The sequence below is a fragment of the Amphibalanus amphitrite genome, unplaced genomic scaffold, assembly GCF_019059575.1.
Source record: "Amphibalanus amphitrite isolate SeventyFive unplaced genomic scaffold, NRLGWU_Aamphi_draft 000446F_arrow, whole genome shotgun sequence".
NCBI classification, from domain to species: domain Eukaryota; kingdom Metazoa; phylum Arthropoda; class Thecostraca; order Balanomorpha; family Balanidae; genus Amphibalanus; species Amphibalanus amphitrite.
The window spans coordinates 19,920-46,797 of record NW_024881940.1 but is presented as its reverse complement, the minus strand read 5'-3'; the positions used below and the strand labels follow the sequence as shown (position 1 = coordinate 46,797).

The following is a 26,878-nucleotide window of genomic DNA, read 5'->3' as shown; positions in this document are numbered from 1 at the left end:
AGGGCACGATGTGTCCAGTGTTCGAAATGGCCAGGGTTCATAATGTCCAGGGCACGATGTGTCCAGTGTTCGAAATGGCCAGTGTTCATAATGTCCAGGGCACGATGTGTCCACTGTCCAGTGTTTAAAATGGCCAGTGCCTTGAATGCATCAGAGTTCATAATGTCCAGGGATTACATAGTCAACCCAACCCAACCAAACCTAACCTAACCTAACCTAACCTAACCTAACCTAACCTAACCTAACCTAACCTAACCTAACCTAACCTAACCTAACCTAACCTAACCTAACCTAAGGTAATGATGTTTGCCTACCAGGGATAAGGAAATAGTTTCTCGCATGAATAGATTGCAAGCAATAGTAAATCAAATATTTTTAGTTTAAGTGGTTATGCATCAGGCTTCAGGCCGAAGGCCTGAAGCCAGATACAATACATAACCACTTAACCTAAAAATATTTGATTTACTATTGCCTGTAATCTCTCCTAAGGCATTGTCTTCGGCACTGCACTGCTTCGCATTGAGCTGGTTCCGTGTTTTTTACATAATGACGTCACTTTCAGTGACTATGTAATCCCTGGACATTATGAACTCTGGCCCATTCAAGGCACTGGCCATTTTGAACACTGGACACATCGTGCCCTGGACATTATGAACCCTGGCCATTTGGAACACTGGACACATCGTGCCCTGGACATTATGAGCCCTGGCCATTTCGAACACTGGACGGACACATCGTGCCCTGGACATTATGAACCCTGGCCTCTTTGAATATACCCTATCTGCAGCCAGTTGGCCGCATTTGGACCATGCAACCCCTGGACATTATGAACTCTGGCCCATTCAAGGCACTGGCCATTTCGACACTGGGCATATCGTACCCTGGACATTATGAACCCTGGCCAGAATGAATGCTCCCCCAACCTGAAGACAATAGATTTAACACCTAAAAGTAAAAACGGCAACATGGGAAGACATTCTGCCTGCCCCGCCCACACACAGCCCAGTACCACCGGCCGCCGGAGACTGCAACAGTGGGTATCACGGTAACACGCGGACCCGGCGAGACTGCAATGAGACACAAGAGGGTAACCCCATTGCGGGACGTAATTGCTATACGGGCGACCGGCGAATCCGTTTGTTGGGACCTCTGAAAAATTCAACGTTGCTATCAGCTAGCATATTGGTAAAAACGTAACAGGGCCAAAAATATCATCCAATAAGCTGTGAATCAGTCAATTAGTCTTGCAAGACTTATGGATAAACCAAACTACCTGTACCCGGGCCGGGGTATACCCTGTGTAAGCACAACAAAACTCTGAAGTCCGTAAACAAAGACAGCAAAAAAGTCACCAAACGATAGGTCCCAGCGAGAACATTTACAAAAGATACGAGTTTGAACTCAGGTCAATTCATAAACACACATATATCCTTAGAAGTTAAAATTGTTTAGACTTCGCATAAACACGAATCGCATTATGCTGACTTCACTGCTGCATGTCATATCTACCATACCCATTACACAGATGCTTAAACACCACTCTGACGATAATCTAAATCCTCTGAGCCCCGTCCCGGCGGTGAGGGAGCGGATGATGCGCTCGTCGACGGCCCTCTAATCCCAGTCAGTTGTTCTCTGACGGGGCCGGAGGATGGACGTGTGGTGACCTGCCGGCTCTGTCGCTTCTGCTGTGGGGACGTCGGCGTCAACCATGGTGAGTGGGGAGGGAGATGGAGAGAGAGAGAGAGAGAGAGAGAGAGAGAGAGAGAGAGAGAGAGAGAGAGAGAGAGAGGGGGAGGGAAAGAGAGAGCCTGCTTGACTCATGTTTTCGCTCACGCCGTTCTTTTGTAATTAAATCTCTTATTTTGAATGAGAAAACCACCCAAACCTGCCGAAATGTCAGTTGCCCAATCACGTGTTTACATTTATTCACGTTATCTTTTCACTTGTAATCCTAAACTTGGAGACTAAGCTTGCGATCAGGATCCTTGCGCTGAGCATGTAGTGTTGTCAAAGACAACTGCAATAAAACGTTCTAAATGTAAATAGAATAATGACATACGTCCCTCTCACTAGCACCTTACCAGGTTTTTACAAGCATATTTCATCGCACAGCCATTTAACCACTGCGCACGCCGACCCTATCCGGTTTTTGGATGCTGGCAAATACTCGTCCTGTGACCATCCCGTATGCAGTGCCGGCCTTGAATGACAACTCTCTGTACCGACTGACGAGGAAGGTATGGTGGAGCCCCCGCTTCCTGTCGAAACCGGCAGGCGACCTGCTGAAACATTCATGAGGAGGCGACACTGCAGGGCTGTGACAAAAAGAAAACACTGAGCTCCACTTAACATAGTTTGAGCATAGATGTAACCGCGAGTGTCGCGGGCCGTATATTTTGGTTGCCTCGTCCTCCGTCGGCGAAAGGCATTAGCGGCGCGGTGGAGGCAAAGAGTTCGGCCGCGTGGCGGCGTCACGAACGTTCCGCATTGTTTGGACGAATTGAAAGGCAGAAAGGCGCAAACGATGTAAGTTGGTTGAAATGATTAATTTTTGCCATGTACTGTGCAATGAGTTAATGGCTGACTTCATTCTAAACGATTTAACGACTGTTTCATACGATTTTCTGTTCGTTTCAGAATTTACGGCATAATACAGCTATGTCACAGAATTGCATTATTAGATGGCTGTAACAGTAAATTATCGTAGTCTAGCCACGAATAGCAAATTTCATATGATCTGTATTGATCGGGTTACCATGACTTCCTGAATTGCTGACTTGACCTGTACTAACACAACCTACATGAACTGATTTTACCTGACCAATTCTACGCAACTCCGAATTGTCACCTGTAGTTGTAGATGTATGATATTGTCTCCTCTGTCACCTTGTGTAGACATTGATTCTTTTCCTGTGGCTGAATTTCATTACCTGAATTCCCTGGTCATCCTCTCACTCCATGATGGCCGAGCATCAAAATGCAGATGATGTGACAGATAGCGTGAGAAGTCGTAAGACAACAGAGAAGGGAGCTCAGTATCAACTCGGTGTAAAACAAAAGGTGTACAAGAGAGCATTGAGTGCAGTAAGGTCCAGTGGTCAGAGGCTGATTGAAGTTATGTCTGCAAATGAAGGCATAGGATGTGTCAAAGCTGAGCTCGAGAACTGGCTGAAGCTGTGTCAGGAGCTGACGTCATCTGATCATGAGTTAAGGTCCCTGCTTCCAGATGATGAGATTGATTACCATGTGAGTAGGCATTTGAGTCAGCTTGATGACAATGATGCCATGAAGGCAAAGGTGTTGAAGTATCTTGCGGACATCAAACCCGAAGAAATGCCTGCTGATGGTGTTGAACCTCAAGATAGTGCCTCAAACCTCTTTGTGACGTCAAGAACTGCTCTGTCTAGAGTCAGTCAACATTCAGATGGGGGAAGCTCGACGTTGAGCTCCGCCAAGCTGAAGGAGAGACAAAAGCAAGCAGAACTGGCAGCAAGAGCAGCTGTTATCAAGAAAAGCCAAGAAATGAACAAGAGGAAACTGGAACTGCAGTGTGAGGAGGAAGACATAAAGTTGATGACAGAGTTTGCTGTCAGCCAAGCAAGGGAAAGAGCCATTGATGATTTTGAAAGAGATATGAATGACACCACCAGAAACCAAGATGCATTCCAAGCAACGACAGCAAGACGCATGTCCCAGTTGATGCTGGACCTGCCACCCCAAGATGCTGCCCCAAGAACCCGAGTCCCACAGACAAGTCAGCAGCAAAGGCCAGCGTCAAATGTCCATGCTCCACAGACAAGTGAACAGGAGCAGAGCATGGATGTTATCCAGGGCCTTGTAAATCTGTTGCAACGCGAAGTAAAGCAGAGCCACCTTCCTGCTCTGGAACCGGACGTGTTCTATGGTGATGTGGCAAAGTTTGAGTTGTGGCTCAAGTCATTTGAAACATACATAGAAGCCAAGACCAGCTCTCCAATCGAAAGACTGCATTACCTGGGTAAATACACTGAAGGTGAAGCGAAGGCAGCAATTCTTGGATTCATCCAGCTGCGGACAGAAGATGCTTATCAAGAGGCAAAGAGCAGACTCAATGACAGATATGGAAACGAGTTTGTACGAGCAGCTGCATATAAACGACGGATCCGAAACTGGCCAAATATCAAGAGTGGAGATGGCAAGGCTCTGAGAGAGTTTGCAGACTTTCTTCAGCAGTGTGATGCCTTGTCAAGGACGTCTGGGCACTTGAAGGTGTTGGACGACCAACATGAAAACAGCTACATGTTGAAGAAGCTGCCCAAACATGTGGTTGATCGTTGGAGAAGATATGTGGATCAGCGACTGTATGAGCCACAAGATGGTGAGCCAGCAGAATATCCTTTATTCAAGGAATTCGTGAAGTTCCTGGCGAAGGAAGCGAGAGTGGCCTGTGGTCCCGTCGAAGACTCTGCCAACAAAGAAGAGAAGGATGTGCGCAGAGACAGGAGAGTTGTAAGAGCGCTCCAGACGACTGCTGCACCAGCCTCAAAGAGGGACAGCCACAGTGTTGTCAGACCAGGGTGTGTGGTGTGCTCTGACCGCTCAGGTGTTTCAGTTGCTGCCGCTCACCCAGTGGCAGAGTGTGAACAGTTTACCAAGATGACCCTTGAAGAGAAGCAGGCTGCAGTGATGAAGTATGGACTCTGCAGAGGATGCTTGAGGCGTGGACATGTCTGGCGGTCCTGCCAAAGGAAGATGAAGTGTGAAACCTGTGGAAAAGGTCATCCCACTGCCCTTCATGATGACAAGTTTCCTGTTGCAGCACAGAGCAAGGCAATCAGCGAAACTCGGAGGGACCTCATTCAGCGCGGAGATGCTGAGACTCAGAGGAGGAGCAGTCGGCCTGAAGGAGCAACGGACCAGCTCCAAGCTACATCCCTGCGTGTGATGTCCGGAGTTGGAGATAAGAGACCAGGCTGCGTCCACTCCATGATCCTGCCTGTGTTCGTTCGTCACAGGGAGCACCCTGATGTCAAGGTTCTAACCTATGCTGTCCTTGACCCACAGTCTGACGCGTGCTTTGTGACAGGCGGCACTTGCGAGGCTCTCCAGATCCAGGGTCAGCCAGTCTCCCTGGAGCTGAAGACAGTCACGGGCCAGTCAGTTGTGTCCAGCTCAGTCGTTGATGACCTGGTGATTGAGCCTGTGCAGGGAGGTGACAGCATCGTCCTTCCTCAGTGCTATTCGCGTGAGGTGATTCCAGCAGAGCGTTCGTGCATCCCCAGAAGAGAGTCTGCCAGGAAGTGGTCTCACCTGGCGCCGATCGCAGATGAGATACCGCTGTACTACCCTGCAGCTGGAATCGGCCTTCTCGTCGGGATGAACTGCCCAAAAGCCGTGAAGCCCAGAGACGTCATCACAGGTGACGACAACGACCCGTGGGCTGTAAGGACCGTACTGGGATGGGGCATCGTAGGCCCTGTCTGTGACAGCGAGAACATCAATTCTGGATGCCAGTACATCGACGCAGGGAAAGGAACCCGCAGGCTGTGTCACTTCGCATTCAGGACTACAGCTCATGAGATGACTCCTCAGCAGCTTCATGAGATGTTTGAACAGGACTTTGTGGAGACAAGAGAGGAGAAACCACAGTCAGTTGAAGACAGGATGTTCCTGAAGATGATGTCCGAAGAGATCCATCAGAAAGAAGACGGGCACTACGAGATGCCGCTTCCGCTGAAGGGAGACGTCAGACTGCCGAACAACAGAGCTGCAGCAGTGCAGCGCCTCAAAGGACTCCGCTCGAAGCTAGTACGAAATGATGCATTCCGGCGTGACTACACAACGTTCATGGAAGCCACGATCGCCAATGGTCACGCTGAGAAGGTCCCAACAGATGAACAGCAGCTCAGCAATGGCAGGGTATGGTATTTGCCCCACCACGGCATATACCACCCGAAGAAGCCGGACAAAATCCGTGTCGTTTTTGACTGTAGCACCGAATTTGGTGGAGGGGTGCTGAACAGTCATCTATTGCAAGGACCCGACATGACGAACAGCCTCGCCGGAATCCTCTGTCGTTTTCGGATGAAACCGATCGCTCTTACATGTGATATCAGAGGCATGTTCAATCAGGTGGGGGTCAACAGAACCGATCGTAACTTCCTGAGGTTCCTCTGGTGGGAAAACGGTGACGTGCATCAGGAGCCCGAGGAGTACCGAATGACGACACATTTGTTCGGCGCAAGATCTTCACCAGCATGTGCTATGTTCGCCCTCAGAACAGCAGCCGACAGCTACGCAGATGAAAGTGGAAAAGAAGCTGCCGACTTCGTAAGAAGAAACTTTTACATCGACGACGGTCTCACGTCCGTAGATGACGAAGACACAGCTGTGCGCCTCATCGACGCGACTCGCCAGTTGTGTAAGCAGGGTGGATTTGAACTACACAAGCTGTCGTCTAACAGCGTTGAAGTCCTGAAATCTGTGCCGCCAGAGAGCCGCTGCTCTACTACGCAGAGTCTGGAAGTCGGAGCGGGCAGGCTGCCCATCCAGCGAGCTCTTGGCATAGAGTGGGACACAGAAAACGACGTACTTCAGTTCAGTGTGAAGCCCAACGATAAACCACCAACTAGAAGGGGGATGCTGTCTGTGGTTAGCTCCATATTTGACCCCCTCGGCTTCATCTCTCCATTTATTCTGAGAGGCAAGCAGATTCTAAAGGAGTTGTGCCGTGATGGTCTCGGCTGGGACGACCCAGTCCCAGAGACTCTGCTGATGCGCTGGAATGAATGGATGTCAGAGCTGGAGACCCTGTCAACCCTGAAAATTCGAAGATGTTACACACCGATGGACTTCGGAGCCCTGCAACAAGTGGAACTGCACCACTTCTCCGATGCCAGCACGCACGGATACGGTCAGTGCAGTTACCTCCGCCTCATAGACGACCAGAACAGAGTCAGCTGTAGACTTGTGATGAGTAAGGCCAGGGTGACTCCTTCCAAACCCGTTACAGTCCCTCGCCTCGAGCTCACCGCAGCACTGATTTCCGTTCAAGTGAGCAGCTTCCTTCAGAAAGAACTTGACCTCGGCAGTGTCGCCGAATTCTTCTGGACCGACAGCAAGGTGGCCATCGGCTACATCTCCAACGAGGCCAGACGCTTCCACGTGTTTGTGGGAAACCGAGTCCAACAGATTAGGGATCGTACAGAGCCCCGTCAATGGCGGTATGTCGAGTCCAAGACGAATCCTGCTGATCTCGCCTCAAGAGGCACGAGCGCCGCCGAGCTCAGAGACAGCACCTTGTGGTGGTCCGGACCACCATTCCTGAACAGTGTGAACCCACTGCCGGATCAGAAGGTGAGCCCAACTGTGGACCAGAGTGACCCTGAGGTGAAGCACGCCATTCGGCCAGTCGTTACGCTTCAGACTGCAGCATCAGCGACACGTCCCCTTGCATCTGTGACCGAGAGACTTCAGCGATTCTCGACCTGGCACCGGGCCAAAAGAGTTGTTGCGCTGTGTCTGAGGTACATGGACGCGCTGCAGGGACGGCGCCACTCAATTGGACAACCACTGACGGTTGAAGACCTGCAAAGAGCAGAGACAGCGATGATAAGGGCTACGCAAGCTGAAGCGTTCCCAGAAGAGCTGAAAGTGTTGAAGAAGATGAAGGAGACTGATGAAGTGAAGATGAGTGTCAAGAAGACCAGCAGGCTCGTGAGGTTGGATCCTTTCCTTGGAGCCGATGGATTGATTCATGTAGGCGGCAGGATCCGGAGGGCAGAACTACCGGTGACTGAGCTGCACCCAGTCATCCTCCCGCGAGCAAGTCACGTCACACGCTTACTTGTCGACCACTGCCACCAGAGAACCCGCCACGCTGGCCGCGGGATGACCCTAGCGGAGATCCGCTCTGCAGGGTTCTGGGTAGTTGGAGCCAGAGGTGTAGTCTCGCGCCACATCCTGGCCTGTGTGACCTGCAAGAAGATCCGTGGATCTCCAGTGGAGCAGAAGATGGCTGACCTGCCGGAAGACCGCCTGAGCCCTGCCGAGCCGTTCACGCACAGTGCAGTGGACCTGTTCGGCCCGTTTTACATCAAGGAACGGCGGAGCGAGCTCAAACGATGGGGAGTTCTGTTCACTTGCATGGCATCAAGGGCTGTGCATATTGAGACGGCCAATTCCCTCACGACAGACTCCTTCTTGAATGCTTTCAGGAGGTTTGTCGGTAGACGCGGCCCAGTGAGAACGCTACGCTGCGACAGGGGCACAAATTTCGTCGGCGGGAAGAACGCGATGGAAGAAGCTTTGAAAGAAATGGACCACGAGAAAGTTCAAAGGGAGCTCCTGAAAGAGAACTGTGATCTCGTCGAGATGAAGATGAATGTGCCGTGCGCCAGCCACATGGGCGGCACGTGGGAGCGGATGATTCGCTCCGCAAGAGCTGCACTCAGCGCTGTACTGATCAGCCACGCCGGTCAGCTCGACGACGAGACGCTGAGAACAGTGATGGTGGAGGCTGAAGCAATCATGAACAGCCGTCCCATATCCTCTCCCGACATGACCCAAACTGACCTAGTAGAACCGCTAACACCTAACCAAATACTAACTCAAAAGACTAGACGAGTACTGCCCCTCCCTGGTAGATTCCAGTCAGCAGATGCTTACTCTCGCCAGCGCTGGCGTAGAGTCCAGCTAGTAGCAGACCGCTTCTGGTCAAGATGGAGGACGGAGCTCTTGTCTTCACTCCAAGAGCGCCGACGATGGAGGTCGGCGAGGCCCAACGTTCAACCGGGCGACGTCGTGCTCCTGATGGAGGAATCTCCGAGAGGCAGCTGGCCTCTGGGCCGGATCGTCGAGGCCGTGCCCAGCCGTGACGGCCTGGTGAGGAAGGTGAAGGTTCGCTCCGGAGGCCGGGACCTGGAGCGGCCTGTGCACGGCATCGTCAGCCTGACGCGCTGAGCGGCGTGGCCGCTGAGCGGCATGGCCGGCGCGGCAGAGACCGGGACCTGACCGTGGCGACTCTCAGCCCGGGCGCCGAGCGGGGTGAGATGTGATACAGACTCGGTGAATGGAGGACTCGAGCGGCGGATGTGGCCGTGCGATGACGGTCCAGGGTGGTGTCTCCATCTGCGGGTGGCCGTCGCTATCCGACACCTGACTGATCGGAGCCAGTGTGTGTACCTATTCACCGGCAGGGAGTTGTGTCAGCCGAGACACGCACTCTGACGATTGGACTGTGGTGTTATGAGGAGCCACGCGCTGTGAGAACGCATTCCTAAGTGTTACGAGGAGCCACTCGTGTTGTGAAAGGTGTATTTTGAGTGTCATGGGGAGTCACACGTGCCGTGAGAAGTGCTCACTTAAGCGTTATGAGAAGTCATGCGTCATGCGCAGTCATATGCGTGGCGATAAGTGTGTGGGAGATGCTAGAGAAGTAAATTTTGTTTACCAAATTTAGAGGAGCCATGTAACCGCGAGTGTCGCGGGCCGTATATTTTGGTTGCCTCGTCCTCCGTCGGCGAAAGGCATTAGCGGCGCGGTGGAGGCAAAGAGTTCGGCCGCGTGGCGGCGTCACGAACGTTCCGCATTGTTTGGACGAATTGAAAGGCAGAAAGGCGCAAACGATGTAAGTTGGTTGAAATGATTAATTTTTGCCATGTACTGTGCAATGAGTTAATGGCTGACTTCATTCTAAACGATTTAACGACTGTTTCATACGATTTTCTGTTCGTTTCAGAATTTACGGCATAATACAGCTATGTCACAGAATTGCATTATTAGATGGCTGTAACAATAGATAGCAATAGAATAAGGAAAATAATAATGATGAATGAAACCGTTCTACTGTTATCTATGATTGAGCTATCCTTTCGCATTATCTGTGTTGAGTTTGCTTCATATTTTGATAACGTTTGTATTTCATTCACTTTCTTTTATTTTTATTTCTTTTACCTAAGAAAGCAGTTAAAAACTATATGCGACACTCAAGTTGAAAATATAGGTATCTCAACGCATGCCGTATGGTATCGACAAGAAGAAGAATATTTATCAGTTACTTTTCTAGCCCAGCAGGGCGAAAAATTGATAACATGCTGTTTGCATGTTGCATTTTATGCATCCATGTATCTACCGTGGGTGTTTGTCCATCTAGCCACTGAGCCTCACTGGAATACAGCGCGCAATAACTCGTAAATCAACGATCAACGTGCTCTGAGTTGTAAACAGCTAGCATCCAATCTCGCACAAACACGCGCGAAACTGCCCACACCCCCGTTTGCACAAACACCTGAAATCTCCTGTCTCAGTTGACGTATTGACTGGATACCACGGACTCTCTGGCACGTTATAACTTCAGTAAGCTCTCTCCCCAAGGTCGCAGCATCAAGGGGACATAGGAGGTGGGCGTCTTACCTGCGCTAAACCGCTTATCTCGGGTCGGAGCCGCGGCTGAGACCAAACGTTGAGCACTGCCGCGGGTTAGGATCAATCGAACAACGCAAAAAGCCGGGGTCAGGTAATCAGATGCAACGCTAATCGATTGTAGATTCGGGCCTTTGTGGGCTTATGTTTCGTTATAATTGGTGAGAAGCGTCAAGAGGTCAACATGGGGCAGGTTCATAATCTTATTAGCAGAGTGCTGCTCCCAAAGCATGCACAACTAACGACGGACTGCCAAAGCAATCATCGCGGGATAGGCGTGAAAAACTTCTAGACCCTTCGAGTTTCTGTTTTCTCAAAGTACCTAATGTCTTGCTAATGAGATGACAACGCTGTATTTCAGAGAGTAAGCAGCTTCCTGCTGCACCTGCCGCTAGTCTTTCTGTTGATTGGAGCTCCGGAGCTTATAGCTGATAATCGTAAGTGAACGACAGTATTTACACGGACTGTAAAACGGTGCCTTAGAACGAATTAACTCGATCAGTACGAAATATAAAGGCCCATATGTTCAACAACAATCAACAGCTAGTGCTTTTAAAAACGTAGGCAAAGACTGTAATCAAGCCCAAAATAGACATTCTCCGATGCGGGGAACGCGACTCTGCCAAAAAAGTAAATTTGCTGCTACGAAATGTATTACTGATTCAAATAAATGAGCTGTTATCAAAAGACTAATCTGCATATTTTTCAGAACCAAAGCGCCTCCATGTTAACGCAAGAAGTGGATATCGTTCAAGATCCGGGAGGAACTTCGAACCATCGAAGAGCACAAGTAATGAAACTGCTTTAGCCGTATCTGGCTCTGTGAGCAATATCACAGTCGAATCAGCCTTCGAAGTGAATAACTTTCCACAGGACCAATCAACTAAAAAGACGGTCTTAGAACCACATACAGACACTGAGAGTAACCGTGCCTACGAAGATGGTGAAGGGAATGAGATTGCGAGACAGGCGGCCTCGCAAGCTTCCCAACGTCTACGTCCGTTTTCTTCAGCGAGGAGACCGCCACACGCTGCAAGAACTCAGCCAACGCCTAGACGAGTCTCCGGGTCCAGACGGCAGAACCTGGAAGCAATCCCCACTGCTCGTTCTGCACGCCCGTCGCAGAGACGATACACTGTGCCTAAAAGGCAGCAGTCGTCAGCCATTTCACCGGTCAACTCCGAGATAAGCACTGCAGAAGAAGATGTTTCCTCTGCGGATCAGAGCCCTTCTGCCAGCACAGATGCGAATATTTTGCGAAGACGTGGTTCTGTTACCTACAGAACGTCGCCGTCTAGGCTCAAAAGACCGAACACGATACAATCAAGTAGAAATGAGGAAGAAGTGGAAGAACCTGCTGAACAATCGTTGGTTGAAGAAAGGTTGCAAAAGCCACACGGACCCGACTCTGAGAAAGGACCAGCTAGTGAACCACAGGTCTCAACCACGACAAAGTCATCAAATACCGATGCACCAATTGTGGACGAAACTACTACTGAAGACAAAATCACGGGCACCGAAAACCGAACCTCCACGTCTGCCAGTGCTTCCTCCGGATCGCTAGTAGATCCAGGCCTGGAAGACGAAAAACAATCATCAGAACGAAGACTCAACGCAGTACCCAACGCCAGGGTAGTCCCGGTATACAGGGTTGTCAAACAACGTCGAAGACGACCTGAAGACTCTGCTACCGCAGCTAAAGCTCCTCACGATGCCCAAGGGGAGAGAGCCCCAACGGCCTCCTCTGGCCGGAACCCTCAACGGAGACGCAAGAAGAAGAATCGCTCTCGCAGCCAAGCCCCGAGTAGCTCTCAGGTAACTGGCGGGTCAGCAGTCACAAGTTGGCAGCCACCTCCATCGCTGCCTCCTTCATCAGGTGCGGAAGGAGGACGGAAAGTCGTCTGTTACTACACTAACTGGTCGCAGTATAGGTGAGTAGTGTCGACTGGATTCCTTGATGCCTTTCATGCCCACTTGGTGTAGTTTAGTCAACTCAGTCAAACACTGCCGGATATTGCTTCGCATGAACGGTTTGCTCATTTCAACTCGTTGAGCATGCAGCTCACACAGTTACGTTTTGCTGTGACCGACAAATATGCTGACAAACTATATTTTCGTGTCTTTTCCATGTTTACTCGCAACAGAAAAGTCAGATTAACTTATTACTAGACCCCAATGTTCCATTTGATCCCAATCCAAACAGTTCATTTTTCCGTTTACAGGCCTGGATTGGGGAAGTTTCTACCGGATAACTTGGACCCTTTCCTCTGCACTCACATCGTGTTCGCATTCTCTTCTATGAGTGAAAACCGTCTCTCACCATTTGAGGAGAACGACTTAGCGATGCCGGACGGCGGGCCGGGCCTCTATGAGCAGGTCACTGCTTTCAAACAGGTCAACCCGAAACTGCGCGTCCTGCTGGCTCTTGGTGAGCTCACAACGCCGTGGCCAGCTGACTTCCCTCTCACACAAGCAGATCAAAACGATAAGTTTGTTAGCATAGCTACGGAAGTTGAGCAGAAGCTACGGAATCAGCATGCATACTCCAATGATTACCTTTAACTAAAACATTTAATCATATTCCTCCAACAATCGCTATTAAAGAATCTAACACTAATTGCTATGATTCATCACATGCCTAACATATCAGCGAATATTTTATGTCCCATGAAGAACGAAATGAAGGTGCAGTAACGTTTGCATGACAGTGGAATTTAAATGTACCCTTGTATACCCACAGGTGGCTGGTCGTTCGGGACAAAGAAGTTCAGAGATATGACCAGAAATCGGTACAACCGGCGTACATTTGTCTATAGCGTGGCACCTTACTTGCGCGACAAAAACTTTGACGGCCTCGACTTGGACTGGGAGTACCCCAAGGGCGCCACGGACAAAAATAACTTCGCTCAACTCTGCAGAGGTGATTTATTTGTCATTATTGTATCGAAAAATATATTTTTTTCAACGTTAGATTAGGCTGGAGGCTTCATGCTGTTTCCATGTGTCGCACTCACAAATAAAAGCTTCCCCATTTTTCTTAGCTTTTCGGATGCTTTATTTATCGCTTTAGATATATAAATTCACTTAGAATATTCTTTTAATGCAATTGATCGAGTTTATCATATCAAAGCTAATTACTTTCACTAATGCTGGCCTTTATAAAAACTAAGCATCGCTCCATACTTATTTATGACATCGCACCCTTCATGCCTGACATCGATCTGTACCCACAGAACTCCGTGAGTCGTTCGAAGAGGAGGCGGAACAGAGCGGTCTGCAGCGGTTACTGCTGACCGCAGCCGTGCCCGTCGGACCCGACACTGTCCGACGGGGGTACGACGTCAGAGAACTGGCCAGGTAAGTCACAACTCACAGGCGTGGACTGAGACCGATGAGACAAAATGCCAGATAAAATGGCACAGTGAGAGCCACTGTCTTGTGAGACAAAGTGCTCATTTCGGGATTGACCCTGACAGTGCTTAATTTTTTTATTTATGTCATTCGCCAATCTTTCATTATTGCAAAATTTCTGAATATCTGCAAACGTTATTCGGTTCCTTTCTGTCGCTTCTAAGCTGATTCCTATGCACAAGAGCTAGAGACTGGCATGGCTACACATTCGGACTACTAATGACCTCACAGATAAACTGCCTGCTGCAGACGACGTAAGAAGCAATGTCGTATCTACTTAAGGTGAGACAAGCATGACAAACAAAATCCTCGTCACTTCTTCGTCGACAGGCACCTGGACCTGTTCCACCTCATGGCGTACGACTTTCACGGTCAGTGGGAGAGCCAGACTGGCCACCATTCTCCGCTGAACGCTCCTCTCAGAGACGTGGCCCACCGTCGTCAGCTCTCCGTGAACGCTTCCGTGCAGATGTGGATGGATATGGGGGCGCCGGCACATAAAATCGTACTCGGGTGAGTGTGAATATGTAGACGATGTTTGATGTACTTCCCCGTTGAACACGTTTACGATAATCACTTCTTCATTACTTTACATGATTCGATGGAATATCGAAAATTGGAAATGAGCGCATATGCAATGATCGGGTACTTTATGCAAACAGCTTTAATGCCACGCTACAGCAAAGGTTCAGCACGGTGAGTGGATGATGCCTGAGCTTTGTAATTTATTCTGTAGACTTTTCTGATGCCTAATCGTGCTCTCCTGCTACCAGGGTGCCCACATACGGTCGCAGTTTCACCCTGGCCACCACTACGAACACTGGAGTAAACGCCCCGACGAGAGGCGGCGGAGCTCCTGGACCGTTTACAAATGAAGAGGGAATTCTTGCTTACTATGAGGTACCGTCGAATTAATGAGGCATTGTAAATGACAAAATACAGGAGAACGTGTCTCAGGCCATATAAAACGACGCTTGAGCTATGATCATGAAGTAATGAACCAGTTTTTTGTGAAGAAAAGATTTGTTGAACTTCAGAAAGTCTAATGAAATTATAACAAAGCGAATGGAGCCACAAAACGATGACGATAAGTTATTACCCAATGAGCCAATTTACCTTGCACCAACTAAACTCATACGTATCTCCCATCCAGATTTGTCAGCGTCTTCTTTCTGGTGCTGTCTACATTTGGGACTACGAGATGTCGGCTCCCTATCTCGTCGACGGCGATCAGTGGGTTGGATTCGACGACGAGCGGTCCGTCAGAATGAAAATGGACTTTGTCAAGGAGCTGGGCCTGGCCGGCGCGATGGTTTGGGCGGTGGATATGGACGACTTTACGACCGCTGGATGTCAGGGAGCCGTCTACCCGCTCATAACTGCGATCAGGTGGGCTTCCTATTCACTTCCGACTTCCGAGCCTTTTTTTAATAAGGTATGCCCGAGCTGGGAACATTGAGTGCTAAGGAGTTGAGTATAAAGAGACTTAAGTTAGCAAGATGGAGTTGGCAGGAAATACAATTTGACGATTGTTCGACCAAACACCCCGGTGGTCCCTGGTCCCATTCCAGTGTTTCAATTAAAACACCTTGCGACCGATTGCAATAGTTCCACTGCAGTTTCGTTGTTTCCATTGCTAGCTCCCTTAGTGATTTGCAGTGGTTTCGTGGTTGATGGTTGTCTTGTAAAATGTGAACCCCGCCCCGGTGATCACTGAATGCTGATGATGTACTTCTTTTGTGTGACTGTCGAATAGGACCACTGATCCCTTATTTCCACCAGGGAAGAGCTACTGGGCGTCGCCCGACCTGACCTAGCACCTGACATTAATTGGTCGGAGGTAGCGGGACGTCCGGAGCCACCGATACCAACCAACCCGCCGGAGCCGCTACTCCCAGTTCTCTCTCAACTGAGTGCCGCTGATATACTGGCCATTCTCACCGCACATGGTGAGAGGGGGTGAGAGAGGAAGAAAGGGAGAGATAGGGAGGGGAGAGGGAGGAGGGAAGAGGGAGAGTGAGAGGGAGAGGGAGAGGAGGGAGAGGGAGAGAGAGAGAGAGAGAGAGAGAGGGAGAGGGAGAGGGAGAGGGAGAGGGAGAGGGAGAGGGAGAGGGAGAGGGAGAGGGAGAGGGAAAGGGAGAGGGAGACGGAGACGGAGAGGGGAGAGGGAGAGGGGAGGGAGAGGGAGAGGGAAGAAAAGGGAGAGAGAGAGAGAGAGAGAGAGAGAGAGAGAGAGAGAGAGAGAGAGAGAGAGAGAGAGAGAGAGAGAGAGAGAGAGAGAGAGAGAGAGAGAGAGAGAGAGAGAGAGAGAGAGAGAGAGAGAGAGAGAGAGAGAGAGAGAGGAGAGAGAAGTTTGATACTGAGTGGGTGTGTGAGTGCGCGACTGCGTAATTGGGAGAGTGAGTGAAAAAGTGCTATTTGGCATTGAATGCACGTGTATGACGATAACAAGTTAAGCGTCAAAAGAAAATGGATCTCGACGGAGCTAAGGCATATTCATTCGAGGCAGAGATGCATACCTTAGCATTTGCTGACACATCGGTGATTTATTTCAGGTATAAGTGTCGATTCTGCTGCGGTTCAAAAGCTTCAGGCACAGGTGGCCAGAACTCAAGCTTCTGCTTCTTCCACGTATGCTTCCGAAGATGTTCAAACACTTGACCAGCCAATCGTTGAAGAAAACTGTAAGTGAACAACCACATGTTTCTTCTGCAAAGCGTAATGCACGATGATTTATTAATTCATTGAAGCCGGCGAATGTTTTGGATGCTCTTAATTAGCAAACATCTAAATACGAAGTTTTGTCGAAATAGTGCTCCATCGATACTACTTGCTCACAAGAATGCAAAAAAAAGTCATCTAAGCGTAGCTAAATTTAGACTATTTAGTTATTACCCGGCTCGAGAGCGTCAGCCCCCCTCTCTGATATAGCAACAATAGCAACTGTTAATCAAAGCCGCACCACGCTTCATCTCTGTCTGTTTCTTTTTCCATCCACCAGTGGCTCCGCCGAAGGTTTTCTGCTACATCACTGATTGGTCGCGATTCCGACCTGGCCGGGGTCGGTTCCGCCCCAGTGACCTTGACCCTGACCTCTGCACGCACGTGGTTTGGGCGTTCGCGGGTCTGTCCCAAGATCGGCTGCAGCTGCCCTCGCCCGATCAGCGTCGGTCAGATCCGGACAGTGATTATCAACAGCTGCTGAGATTGAAGGAGGTCAACGCAGATCTGAAGGTGGGTTGAGTGGGAAATGATGGGCAGATGAGCGACATATTTGCATCGAGGCCCGAGGGAGGTTTTCTGCATTCGTAATAGACTCTAAGCTAGTGTCGCTAATTAAGATAATCACGTTGTTAGCATAGAATTTAACTCAAATGCGAAATATGAAAGCTCGTTCGATTATCAAATTTGTCTTTATTTGGATATCAAGCATTAACCGCCGATTGGGTGACTCAGAGTCTATGTAATTTATAGTGACGACCATCTAATTGGCTTATCTTTCCAATCCCTACTCATTTACTAACGAATCATGTTATTGTGTTGTAGATCTCTCAATTATCTCTGACCACGTTTTCATGAGCATCACTAATCCGGATCAGTGAAAATGGATTAGCTAATCCAGTATAGTTAGACACTTTATGAAAATTGAAATAAGGGATTAACTGTTTGTATAAACCTAATCCACTTTGAATTAAATCCTGTAAAGAAAAATCCAAAAAATATACACGATTTGAATTTGCTGATCACTGGATCAGTGATGCCTATGGAAACGGGGTCTCTGTGTGTTATGTGTATGCATCTGTTTTCAGATTTTGGTCAGCCTGGGAGGTAGCGTCGTGGATAATGAGCAGTTCAGAGAGCTGACCTCGAGCGACTACAGAATGAACACCTTCGTGTACGACACCGTCGACAGCATCCGCAGGCTGAGGTTGGACGGACTGGAACTGGCCTGGGAGTACCCCAGGTAAGCTATAACGGCTATACCAGGCAGCGCACTGTAGGCCGGCAGCCCGAAAAAGCGCTACGTTAGGCGGCACGGGCGGACATCGATAGCAGCGCCTCTATCGGTCACTAGGGAAAGCTGGGCTGTAGGCGACGAAATACCGGCTGAGTTGTCACACGTTGAATAGGGTTATAGCCATCCGTCTTGTGAAAAAGTTGAACTTTTGCCTTTAATATTTCTACAGGCAATTTTAGAAGTGTCTTCACATGGATTACAAAACCGTTTAGATTTTTGTATTCACTTCAAGCCTTCCCTATTGTTCTTGATGATGCGGGAACTATTTCTAATTAGTGTTTCTAGCTTAGTAAAAGAACATACTGTGCAAACGATGAAAAAAAGCATAAATGTAATATTTTAAATGCAATTTTCTCTAACAATTAATGGTAAATTCTCTACATATCAAGGGAAAGGTGCATGCTAACTGATAATTTAAAGTTCTTGGGGCCAGTTGTTTTCTTCTTTTCTTACGTCGCCCCAATGGCCGCGAATACACTTGTGATAACGCCTATCGAGAAATTCCCCCAAACTGACTGTCCGCAATATGAACAAAATAGGTATCATTTAATCCCAAATTGATCGAAGAATACGATTCCGATGCCATTTTTGCCCTAAGGTCGAAATTGAGGTGGTCAGTTGTCACCAAACACAAGACTATTTAGACTCGCTAGTGGCCACCACATTTGCCGATTTTAATGCTAATCTTTAGTTGATATTTATTAGTTGACCAGTTGTCGTTTTGAACGCAATTTTCTGTCAGACTAGTTCAGGGCACTGTTGTTCACTGTCCCAACAACATTCTTACATATTGCATCGCTTTTCTGCAACATAAGCTAGCTTTTTGCAAGCAGCTGCAAGACCTAAATAAAAATCATATCTAAATTTTTAAATAGACTTTTAAAAAAACGTTATTTCGAGCAGCTAAAAATAAACATCTTATACTAGCCGCTGATTACTCATCTTTCGTTCCAAATAGGTACTTTGCTGCTTTTCCCTGCTACTTTTCGAGATATGCGCCAGTAAACCACATGATGTAGGGGCAATTGTCACCTCGCCGCTCTACTGAATGCCCGGCGCTCTTTATAGCGCTGGAAGTTGTGAAAAACTAAGGCTTATAATCTGAATAAAATATATGTCCCTGAGCTCAGAATTGATCAACGCACACAATGCTGTCAAAATTTTTGGGCCAAACTAAAAAAATCAGTCATTATTAACCCCCAAACACAAGTAAGTGATAATCAACAACAACTTGCTCTTAAGTTAGACTTTTTGAGAAATGTTATTTCGAGCCGCTAAAAATGACCGTGCCATACAAACCACTAATCATCTTTCTGTCATGCCCTACTCGCAATTTTTGCTAATGCCTGCTACTCTTCGAGGTCACGTGACATCACCATTAAAAGTAAATGGGGAGATAAGGAAACTGTTGTTTTTGCGCATGGAATGATCTCAAACTATCTCAAGCACACGGAATCGTGATTTCATGCACTCCTTGCAAGATCCGATGCTTTACTTTTGCATTTTTGACCTTCCGTGACGTCATTTATGACGTCACTACGGTCATAGGAGTTTCTTGTCAATAACTCATGATCAAATTGAGCCAGCGACTCGGGAAAGCCACCAATGGACTCGGGAAGACCTCCCGAATCGAATGATATGCGACATGACCTCTTTCGACCATTTTCGTGACCTGAGGATGCTGACCTGACCTTGACCTGAGGTCAACACCTTAAGTTGACCTCACCCGAACAAAAAGTATACCATTCGACGCGCCTGAGCCAGGCAAACACGATGGTGCCAAAATTGCTGCTCTGCGACCATTTTATGCGAAATTATTTACCAAAAACCAAACCCTACCTTGGGCTTTTTGACCTCACCTCAGAGGTTACCGGTTGACATGTGACCTTGAAATCGGGTATCAATCGTTCCGTCTTGAAACGGCGCACACGCTTGTTTTTTCCGCGAGGCTCTAGCTCCATTAGGGGCGAAACGGCGAAAAGGGGTCGTACCAACCCTCCCCCTCGGCCGGCCGAGGGGGTGGGGGGTCCGACAACAGGTCCGGCGAGGGTTAAGCAGCCCCACTTCGTTTTTAGCATGTTTGCTTGTCGCTGAGATCAACAACTCAATCACAAATAATTTCTAGCACTTTTCCGGGCCCCCGGCCCAGTGTGCAGCGGCTGGACAGGCTGAAGCTGGCCTGAGAGTAAGTTATCTTAGGTGAATGGCTCCTCCGTGTTTGGCAAGAGGTCTGGACGCGTTTCAAACCACATATTGTATGGATTGTGAAATGGAGTTTCGGATTAAAACCATACGCAAATAGCATCGAATCAGATTAATAATAGCCGCTTTCACGACGGTCATCTGGTACATACCTATTTGGTGCACATTAGGTGAACATTTGGTGCAGATTTGGTCAAATTAGGTTCTTTGTTTCTTAGAAGTTTTCAGTTTGGGTTGCACAGTTGCATATATACCTGATTTTTCAAATTATCAGACATTATTTACGATAAAAAACATTGAAATTAATTCATGGTATGGTGATATTTGCTGTTAAAAAGATTTGGTGCATAATTCGTCAATGTTGGTAGTTGGTACTTGGTGTTCTAGTATTTTTAGTAATTTTGGTTGGTGCATTCGCCAGATAACCTGTCGTGAAAACGTCTATTGTTTCTCGAAGCCATTATACGTAAAGGATTGAAGCGGGTTGGAACACATTTTGCTTCCTCATAAGCACTGAACGCGAGTTCGTTGGATATTACCGTGGTAAAGTGAGTTGTTTCTTCGTTTCAGCGGTAATGAGGACCGAGACGCATACAGTCGGCTGGTCAAAGAGTTCCGGTTGGCGTTCAACAGCGAAGCATCGGCCAATGAGAGAGCTCGCCTTCTGCTGACGGCATCTCTGCCCGGCTTTCCTGCTGACCTTCAGAATGAGTAGGTATTGACCGTCATAACACACCTAACATCATAGATTTATAAGCAACAAGCATACTACATACATTGTCTTGTTGTTTTAAGTTTTATGAGCCAAGCCAAGCGAGTGATTCGGTCCTAAGCCCATACTAGGGCTGCGAGGGCCCTGAATATTTGAAAATTTATAAGGAGTCCGGCGGAGAAGCAAACTATACCGTTGCTCCGCACCTTTTCACGATTTGAGCACCGAGTGCATCTTTTTTCAACTGCCGCAGACGTAAACCGAGCCCTATACCTCAGACCCAGGAATCTTGCCAACTTCAGGGTTGATCAATTGTCATCGAGATACCTTTGCAACTTTCAGAGTCTCGAAGCAAACGCTTAAAATGAAGTTTAGACCCGAAGACATCTTGGCCAAAAATTAGCTCTAAAATCACCTGTTTCAGGTACAACATCCGGGAGATCTCTGAGCACGTGGACCTGTTGAACCTGCTGGCGTTCGACCTGCACGACACCCTGGTGGACGTGGTGCGACACGGCGCTCCGCTGTTCCCTCTACAGAGCGCGACTCCACAGGAGCAGCGGTATCTCAGTGTGGTCAGTGCGACTGGATTTTTGTCGATGAGGCTTGGGACCATTTTTTTGGGGGGGGGGGGGGAAGTCCTATAAGATTTGAAGTCGAATTTTCAACAGCTTCTTAGTTCTCAGTTCAATTACGGGTTTTAATCTTTTTATCCAGACATTTAAGTGCGCATTTCAAATTTAAATGTTTTTACGATGATGTAAAATACAGCCAACGACATGTGTTTTCTACATAGATATCAAATTATATTATGCTTTTCAAACAGGACGACGCGGCTCGTACCCTGCTCGAAGAAGGTGCTGCCCCAGAGAAGATCCTCATTGGTCTGGCCACGTACGGTCGTTCATTCACGCTGAAGAGTCAGGACCAGTACGACATTGATGCACCCCACCTGGGCGCTGGAAAGGCGGGGAAGTACACAGGCGATCCCGGCTTCGCCGCTTATTTTGAGGTGAGAATGTGTACTTTGACACTTATGTATGTATACAAAACGTATTGATAACTGAAATATAGCGGATCGTTAATGTATAATGCTTATCTTTATTATAGTTTTATAGGTAGCTAGTGTATGGAATTATCGAGTCATCCATACGCCTATGCCATTACATATTAGACCGCACTAAATATTTACCTATGCGTGCTTCCGATTGTTCCTGCGTGAGAAACGTTTCCATTCTGGTTCGCTTTTTTGCAGATCTGTGAATTGCTGGACCAAGAGAACACCACTTTAGTTTGGGACGCAGAACAGCAAGTGCCGTTTGCCTTCAACGGTGACTACTGGGTTGGATTTGACGACGAGAAATCGCTGGAGAAAAAGGTGCAAGTTTTGCGTATATTGCTCGTTTTGGTATTTATTTTTCGTTTTCCAAATCATTTGCCGATGAACATGACTTCTGAGCTGCTTTTAATTTTTCTACAATCATAAAGGGCCTTATACTTATATGAACTCAATTATTGGTTTAATGTTAACTCAAGAACTCTCGAATTGATTTTTATATTGTGCTATTTTTTACACGTCGTATTCCATCACATGTCGTAATCGTATGAATAAAATACTCGTAAGTTTTATTCAAATCCATGCGTCGCCTTTTTAACTCACTACAGTGATTTCCTTTTCAGGTCGAATGGCTGCGAGAGCTGGGGCTGGGAGGCGTCAGTATTTGGTCGGCCGACCTGGACGACTTTAGCGGCGCCTGCGGCGGCGGCCGGTACCCTCTGATGTCAGCAGTGCGGGAGGCACTGAGGGGGTACCGTGTGCGTTACACGTATGACGGGGTAACGGTGACGCCTGGTGCCAGTAGTCGCCCTGGAGCGATACTTCCATTGACGGCAGGTGAGTAAAAGCTTATAAGATTGAATACTAAGAGATTGTGCCATTACCTTTCTATTGGTGCACTTGGCTGTTGTATTTTCGTCCTAGATTTCGAAAAGAGATCAAAGAATCCTTCAAGTGGAAAATTGTGGAGAAACATTGCTAATCAAATATAAGTTTCTAGTGACCTTTGAACACAAAACCGAATAGCGAAGAAATATGAAATTAGCCATTTACGCTAACTTCAAACCAAAATATTCTATCTTATCATGAAATATGTATGCTGATCTGAAGTCGCAGTAACCATACATGGAACCTCTCTCTCTCTCCCCAGTGGGTGCCGCCGAACCCGTGACGTGTACAGACGGCGACAATGACGTCACCTACCACCGTGACCCGCTCGACTGCCGTCACTACTACCTGTGTCAGGGGAGGGTGCGACACCGAATGCCCTGTCCGAGTGGCCTGGTGTTCAATGAGGAGCAGTCTGTGTGTGATTGGCCGGAAAATGTGGAGAGGTGTTGGGGTTGACAGCGCGGCCCCGGCTGCCGGCTGAGAAATTATCATTCTTTCAGTTACTTTAGAAACCTACATGAGCGAAGGAATGCAGACTAAAATTGAGATTACGATATAATGCTCAATACTAAATTGGCCGTTTGCAAAGGGCATTTTCTTGCTCATGCTTCTAGAGAAAGGGATGCTTGTTGAGCCGAAGTGAGTGTGCCTGCTCATTGTGAACATGTCTATAGATTAGTGGTTGGAGACTGCCAGTATCATTGCATTCTTCTCATATTTAGAAACCTTCCGTGCTGTACAAAGCCTATTGCAGTATGCCTGATGCCAGTATAAGTGCCATTTCGTACAGTTTCAGCGGTAGATATTGCCGATGCAACTGTTGTGCTGCCGTTGACCTTAGGCCAACTTAGTGATGTGCTGTACTGTTATGTATGTGTGACTTGTAAATTGTGCAAGACGTGCGATAGGTTTGTTCTATGTATGTACCCTGGCGATAGGTATAGGTGTAGACATAAGATGAAACACGGGGGAGTCGCTTGAGTCGCTGCCTGTTCCGTACCTTCTGTCGTTTTTCTCTCATAATGCAAGATAAGCCCCTGATGATGTAGCGTATGAGACAATAAAGAAACATGACTTGCATCGAATAAACGCTGATATACCGAATAAACAGTGTCGTTTTCCATCGTAAGAACACAGACGAGTCAATTAGATGCCCGAAAGCTTTGGGAAGGCAGGTCCAATCGAGACGAAAACGCCACTCACCACCAAGCAATGTGCCGAATATGGTTTAACCCGCGCCCCGTAGGGCTACCGGCGGACCCTACCACCCGTAGGGGGGGGGGGGCCGTTTCGGCCCCCCCTAAGATCTCGGAAAGTTACCGGCCGATTTTCAAAATTCAAACGGCGTTCGATAGCCCCACCCGGGAACTACCTTGTGACCAAATTTCATTGACCTAGGGCAAACCGATGACGTCACAGGTCAGGTCAAAGGTCAGATTTTCACCGTTCACAGGCAATTCAAGAAATGTGCTGTGAAAGCGAATGAATTGGTAATTTATTGAAAACCATCGATGGTACATTGTTCGTCAAACACATACTTTGCTATCTGAGGTCACTGATACCAGGTCAGAGGCCAGTTTTACCAACAGAAAAATAGCAGCCCGGCGCAATTTTTCTGTCAAAAACCAGCCGACGAGTTTCACCAACCAGGCGAAAAAATATCCGCCGGCGTGAAAAAATATCAGCCAGAAAAATAGCCAATGAGTTTCACCAACGGCAAATGCGGCATTAATGGAGTGTTATTTTGCGCCATTATTTGTAGAAAAACAGCCCAAAAAATAGACGGGCGACCCCGTCTATTTTTTTGATGTCGTGTTGGAACAATTGGCCTCATTTGTTACTAATTATCGTGATTTGCGCTTCCCAGTTGATATAATAATTTAGTGTCATTCATGGCCAATTTGTAAAGCATCTGGGCTTCAAGATTAGAAGAGGAATACTGATGATATTGCGTAAAGAAAGAGCCTTTGTCACCAGGCAGGACCAAAAGGAACCAACAAGACTGGTGTTTGGTGTTGTGGTGTTAGTTTTTTCGTTTTATATTATCTTTTTGCTACAAGCACCCAACAGAAAGATGATAGCGCATTAACTAGTGGTCAGCTTACAAGTTCATTGCTCGCACGGAAGTGGAAAATAATGATGGAAGGTCATTTTTGAAAAATTGAAGGTGCTTGAAGAAATGCTGGAAGGAGAGGCAGAGAGGGCAGGCTCATTGGACTCAAGATTTTAAATAAATATGTCACTGTTTTCACATATTCAGCTACATTTGACATTGCAAGGCACCAGCTACTGATACTACTACTTTTGGGTGGAACTTACTTCAACTTGAGCTGTGCGGAATAGGGAAGGTGCATTGACATTGCTAAGACCAAAATGGCAAGATTTTCAAGATAAATGACAATAAATTTAAAAAAAGAAATTGAATAGCATGAAAGAAATGTATAAAGGCTTGTTTTTGAAGCAAAACGTGCAAAGTTTGCGTGGTTGCGAACCCGAACAAACTTGCTGAATGCTGTCATAAGATTGTGCCACTGAACTCAGCAAGTCATGCTGCCAATATTGAAGGAAAAGAAAATAATAGTAATGTAAAATGTAAATGAATCCATACAGTGGCGGATCCAGGGGGGGGGGGGGCAAAATGGGCATTTGCCCCCCCCCCCAAACGGCATGATTTTAACATTATGCCTATGGACGATGCATGGAAAGAATCGATAAATTTTTTATGGTTTGCCCCCCCCCCCCAAACCTCTGAGCTGGATCCGCCTCTGAATCCATAACTGTTGTGTGTGCACTTTGCTGATATTGAATGCATGTGTATCTTGCATGCATGAGTCATGCAGGGTGTTAAAACTGGCTGTAAGTATTGTGAGTTAGTTTTGCTAAATTGTTGAGGCACCAGGCAGATTGCGGCCGAAATGTTATTTGTTCACCTCAGCGCTGAAATTTCTGCACACAGAGTTTTCAGATCATGCGCTGAAATGTTCATGCAGCCCGTCCGTTACCATTACACTGGTCATGTTGACAGTGACAAGGATTTTTTCCCAGTCTCATGTTGAAATACAATAATAATTCACTTAGCTTGATTTTAGCTTATGTTTTTCATGCCAGTTCCTAGAATAAAGCAGCCAATATTTTCTGTCATGTGAGAAATAAAATGACAATATGCACAATTGCGGGCTGTGGCATGTTGTGAAGTTTTCCCTTGTTTATTGCTGAGGTTTTTCCAGTCTCTGCTGCAAAAACGGTGGTGAATCCACCGTCGTCCGACGGTTTCGATGACGCCAATCATCGGCGAGTGTTGCTGTGATGGCCGACCTGACTGAGCGCACAGCGGCAGCCGCCGTCGCCAATAACGACAGTGAGGACACCTCCGAGTCGGACGGAGACGCCGCCGCGGACGACTTCACCGTGCTGGACGAGGTGGAGCGCTCGAGCCGACAGGCCGTGCACAGCGTGCGCTGCCCGACTGGCTGGCGCACCCGCAGCCGATTGGCGACCGGCGGCCGGCGCCGGCCAATCTGCCGGCGCTCTGCCCCGAGCTGCGCGCCCGGCTGGCCGCCGAGGGCATCGAACAGGTGTTCCTGGTGCAGGTGACGGTGCTGCCCGAGCTGCTGGCGGCCGCAAAGTCGCCGCTGCCACCGGCCGACCTCTGCGTCTCGGCGCCGGCCGGCCGCGGTTAGACGCTGGCGTTCGTGCTGCCGCTGGTGCAGGCGCGGCGCCGCGGTGCGCCGGCCGCCGGGTGCGTGCGCTAGCTGTGCTACCCACACAGGCGCTGCCCGCTCAGGTGCCCGCCGTGTTCCGCCAGTACGACGCCGACACGCCGCTCTGCGTCCGGCTGCTGGGTGGAGACACAGTGGCACGAGGGGGGCACCAACTGGTGGCGGTGGGGCCGCGCGGCCCGGTCTCCCTGGCTGATCGTGGTGAGCACTCCCGGCTGGCTGATGGATCACATAACCAGCGCCGAGGGCTTCTCGCTAGCGCACCTGCGCTACCTGGTGATCGACGAAGCCGACCGGGTGATCGAGATGGCCGAGACGGGCTGACTGAAAGCGGTGGAGCGGGTGGCGGCGGCCACGGCCCGCCGCCCTGCATCGCCGGCCGGCTGACGGCCGCCGCCGTCTGCGCGCCTCACCTGCCGCTGCAGAAGCTGCCGTTCTTGGCCACCCTGTCACAGAACCCGGAG

At 48.4% G+C, this 26,878-nt stretch overlaps 1 protein-coding gene across 1 annotated transcript; it reads left to right on the top strand.

Moving 5' to 3' along the window:
- Window positions 1-1,706: 1,706 nt before the first annotated feature.
- Window positions 1,707-23,805, top strand: LOC122391601 (probable chitinase 10). The gene is made up of 19 exons (XM_043385700.1): window positions 1,707-1,714; window positions 10,766-10,841; window positions 11,114-12,335; window positions 12,627-12,832; window positions 13,145-13,324; window positions 13,638-13,761; window positions 14,146-14,328; window positions 14,589-14,715; window positions 14,969-15,204; window positions 15,598-15,764; window positions 16,371-16,499; window positions 16,817-17,049; window positions 17,625-17,779; window positions 20,606-20,746; window positions 21,172-21,322; window positions 21,574-21,759; window positions 22,003-22,125; window positions 22,428-22,641; window positions 22,955-23,805. Exons 1-19 carry the CDS (start codon window positions 1,712-1,714, stop codon window positions 23,149-23,151), a joined length of 4,053 nt encoding a protein of 1,350 aa, XP_043241635.1. The 5' UTR covers window positions 1,707-1,711; the 3' UTR covers window positions 23,152-23,805.
- The last annotated feature ends 3,073 nt before the right edge of the window (window positions 23,806-26,878 follow it).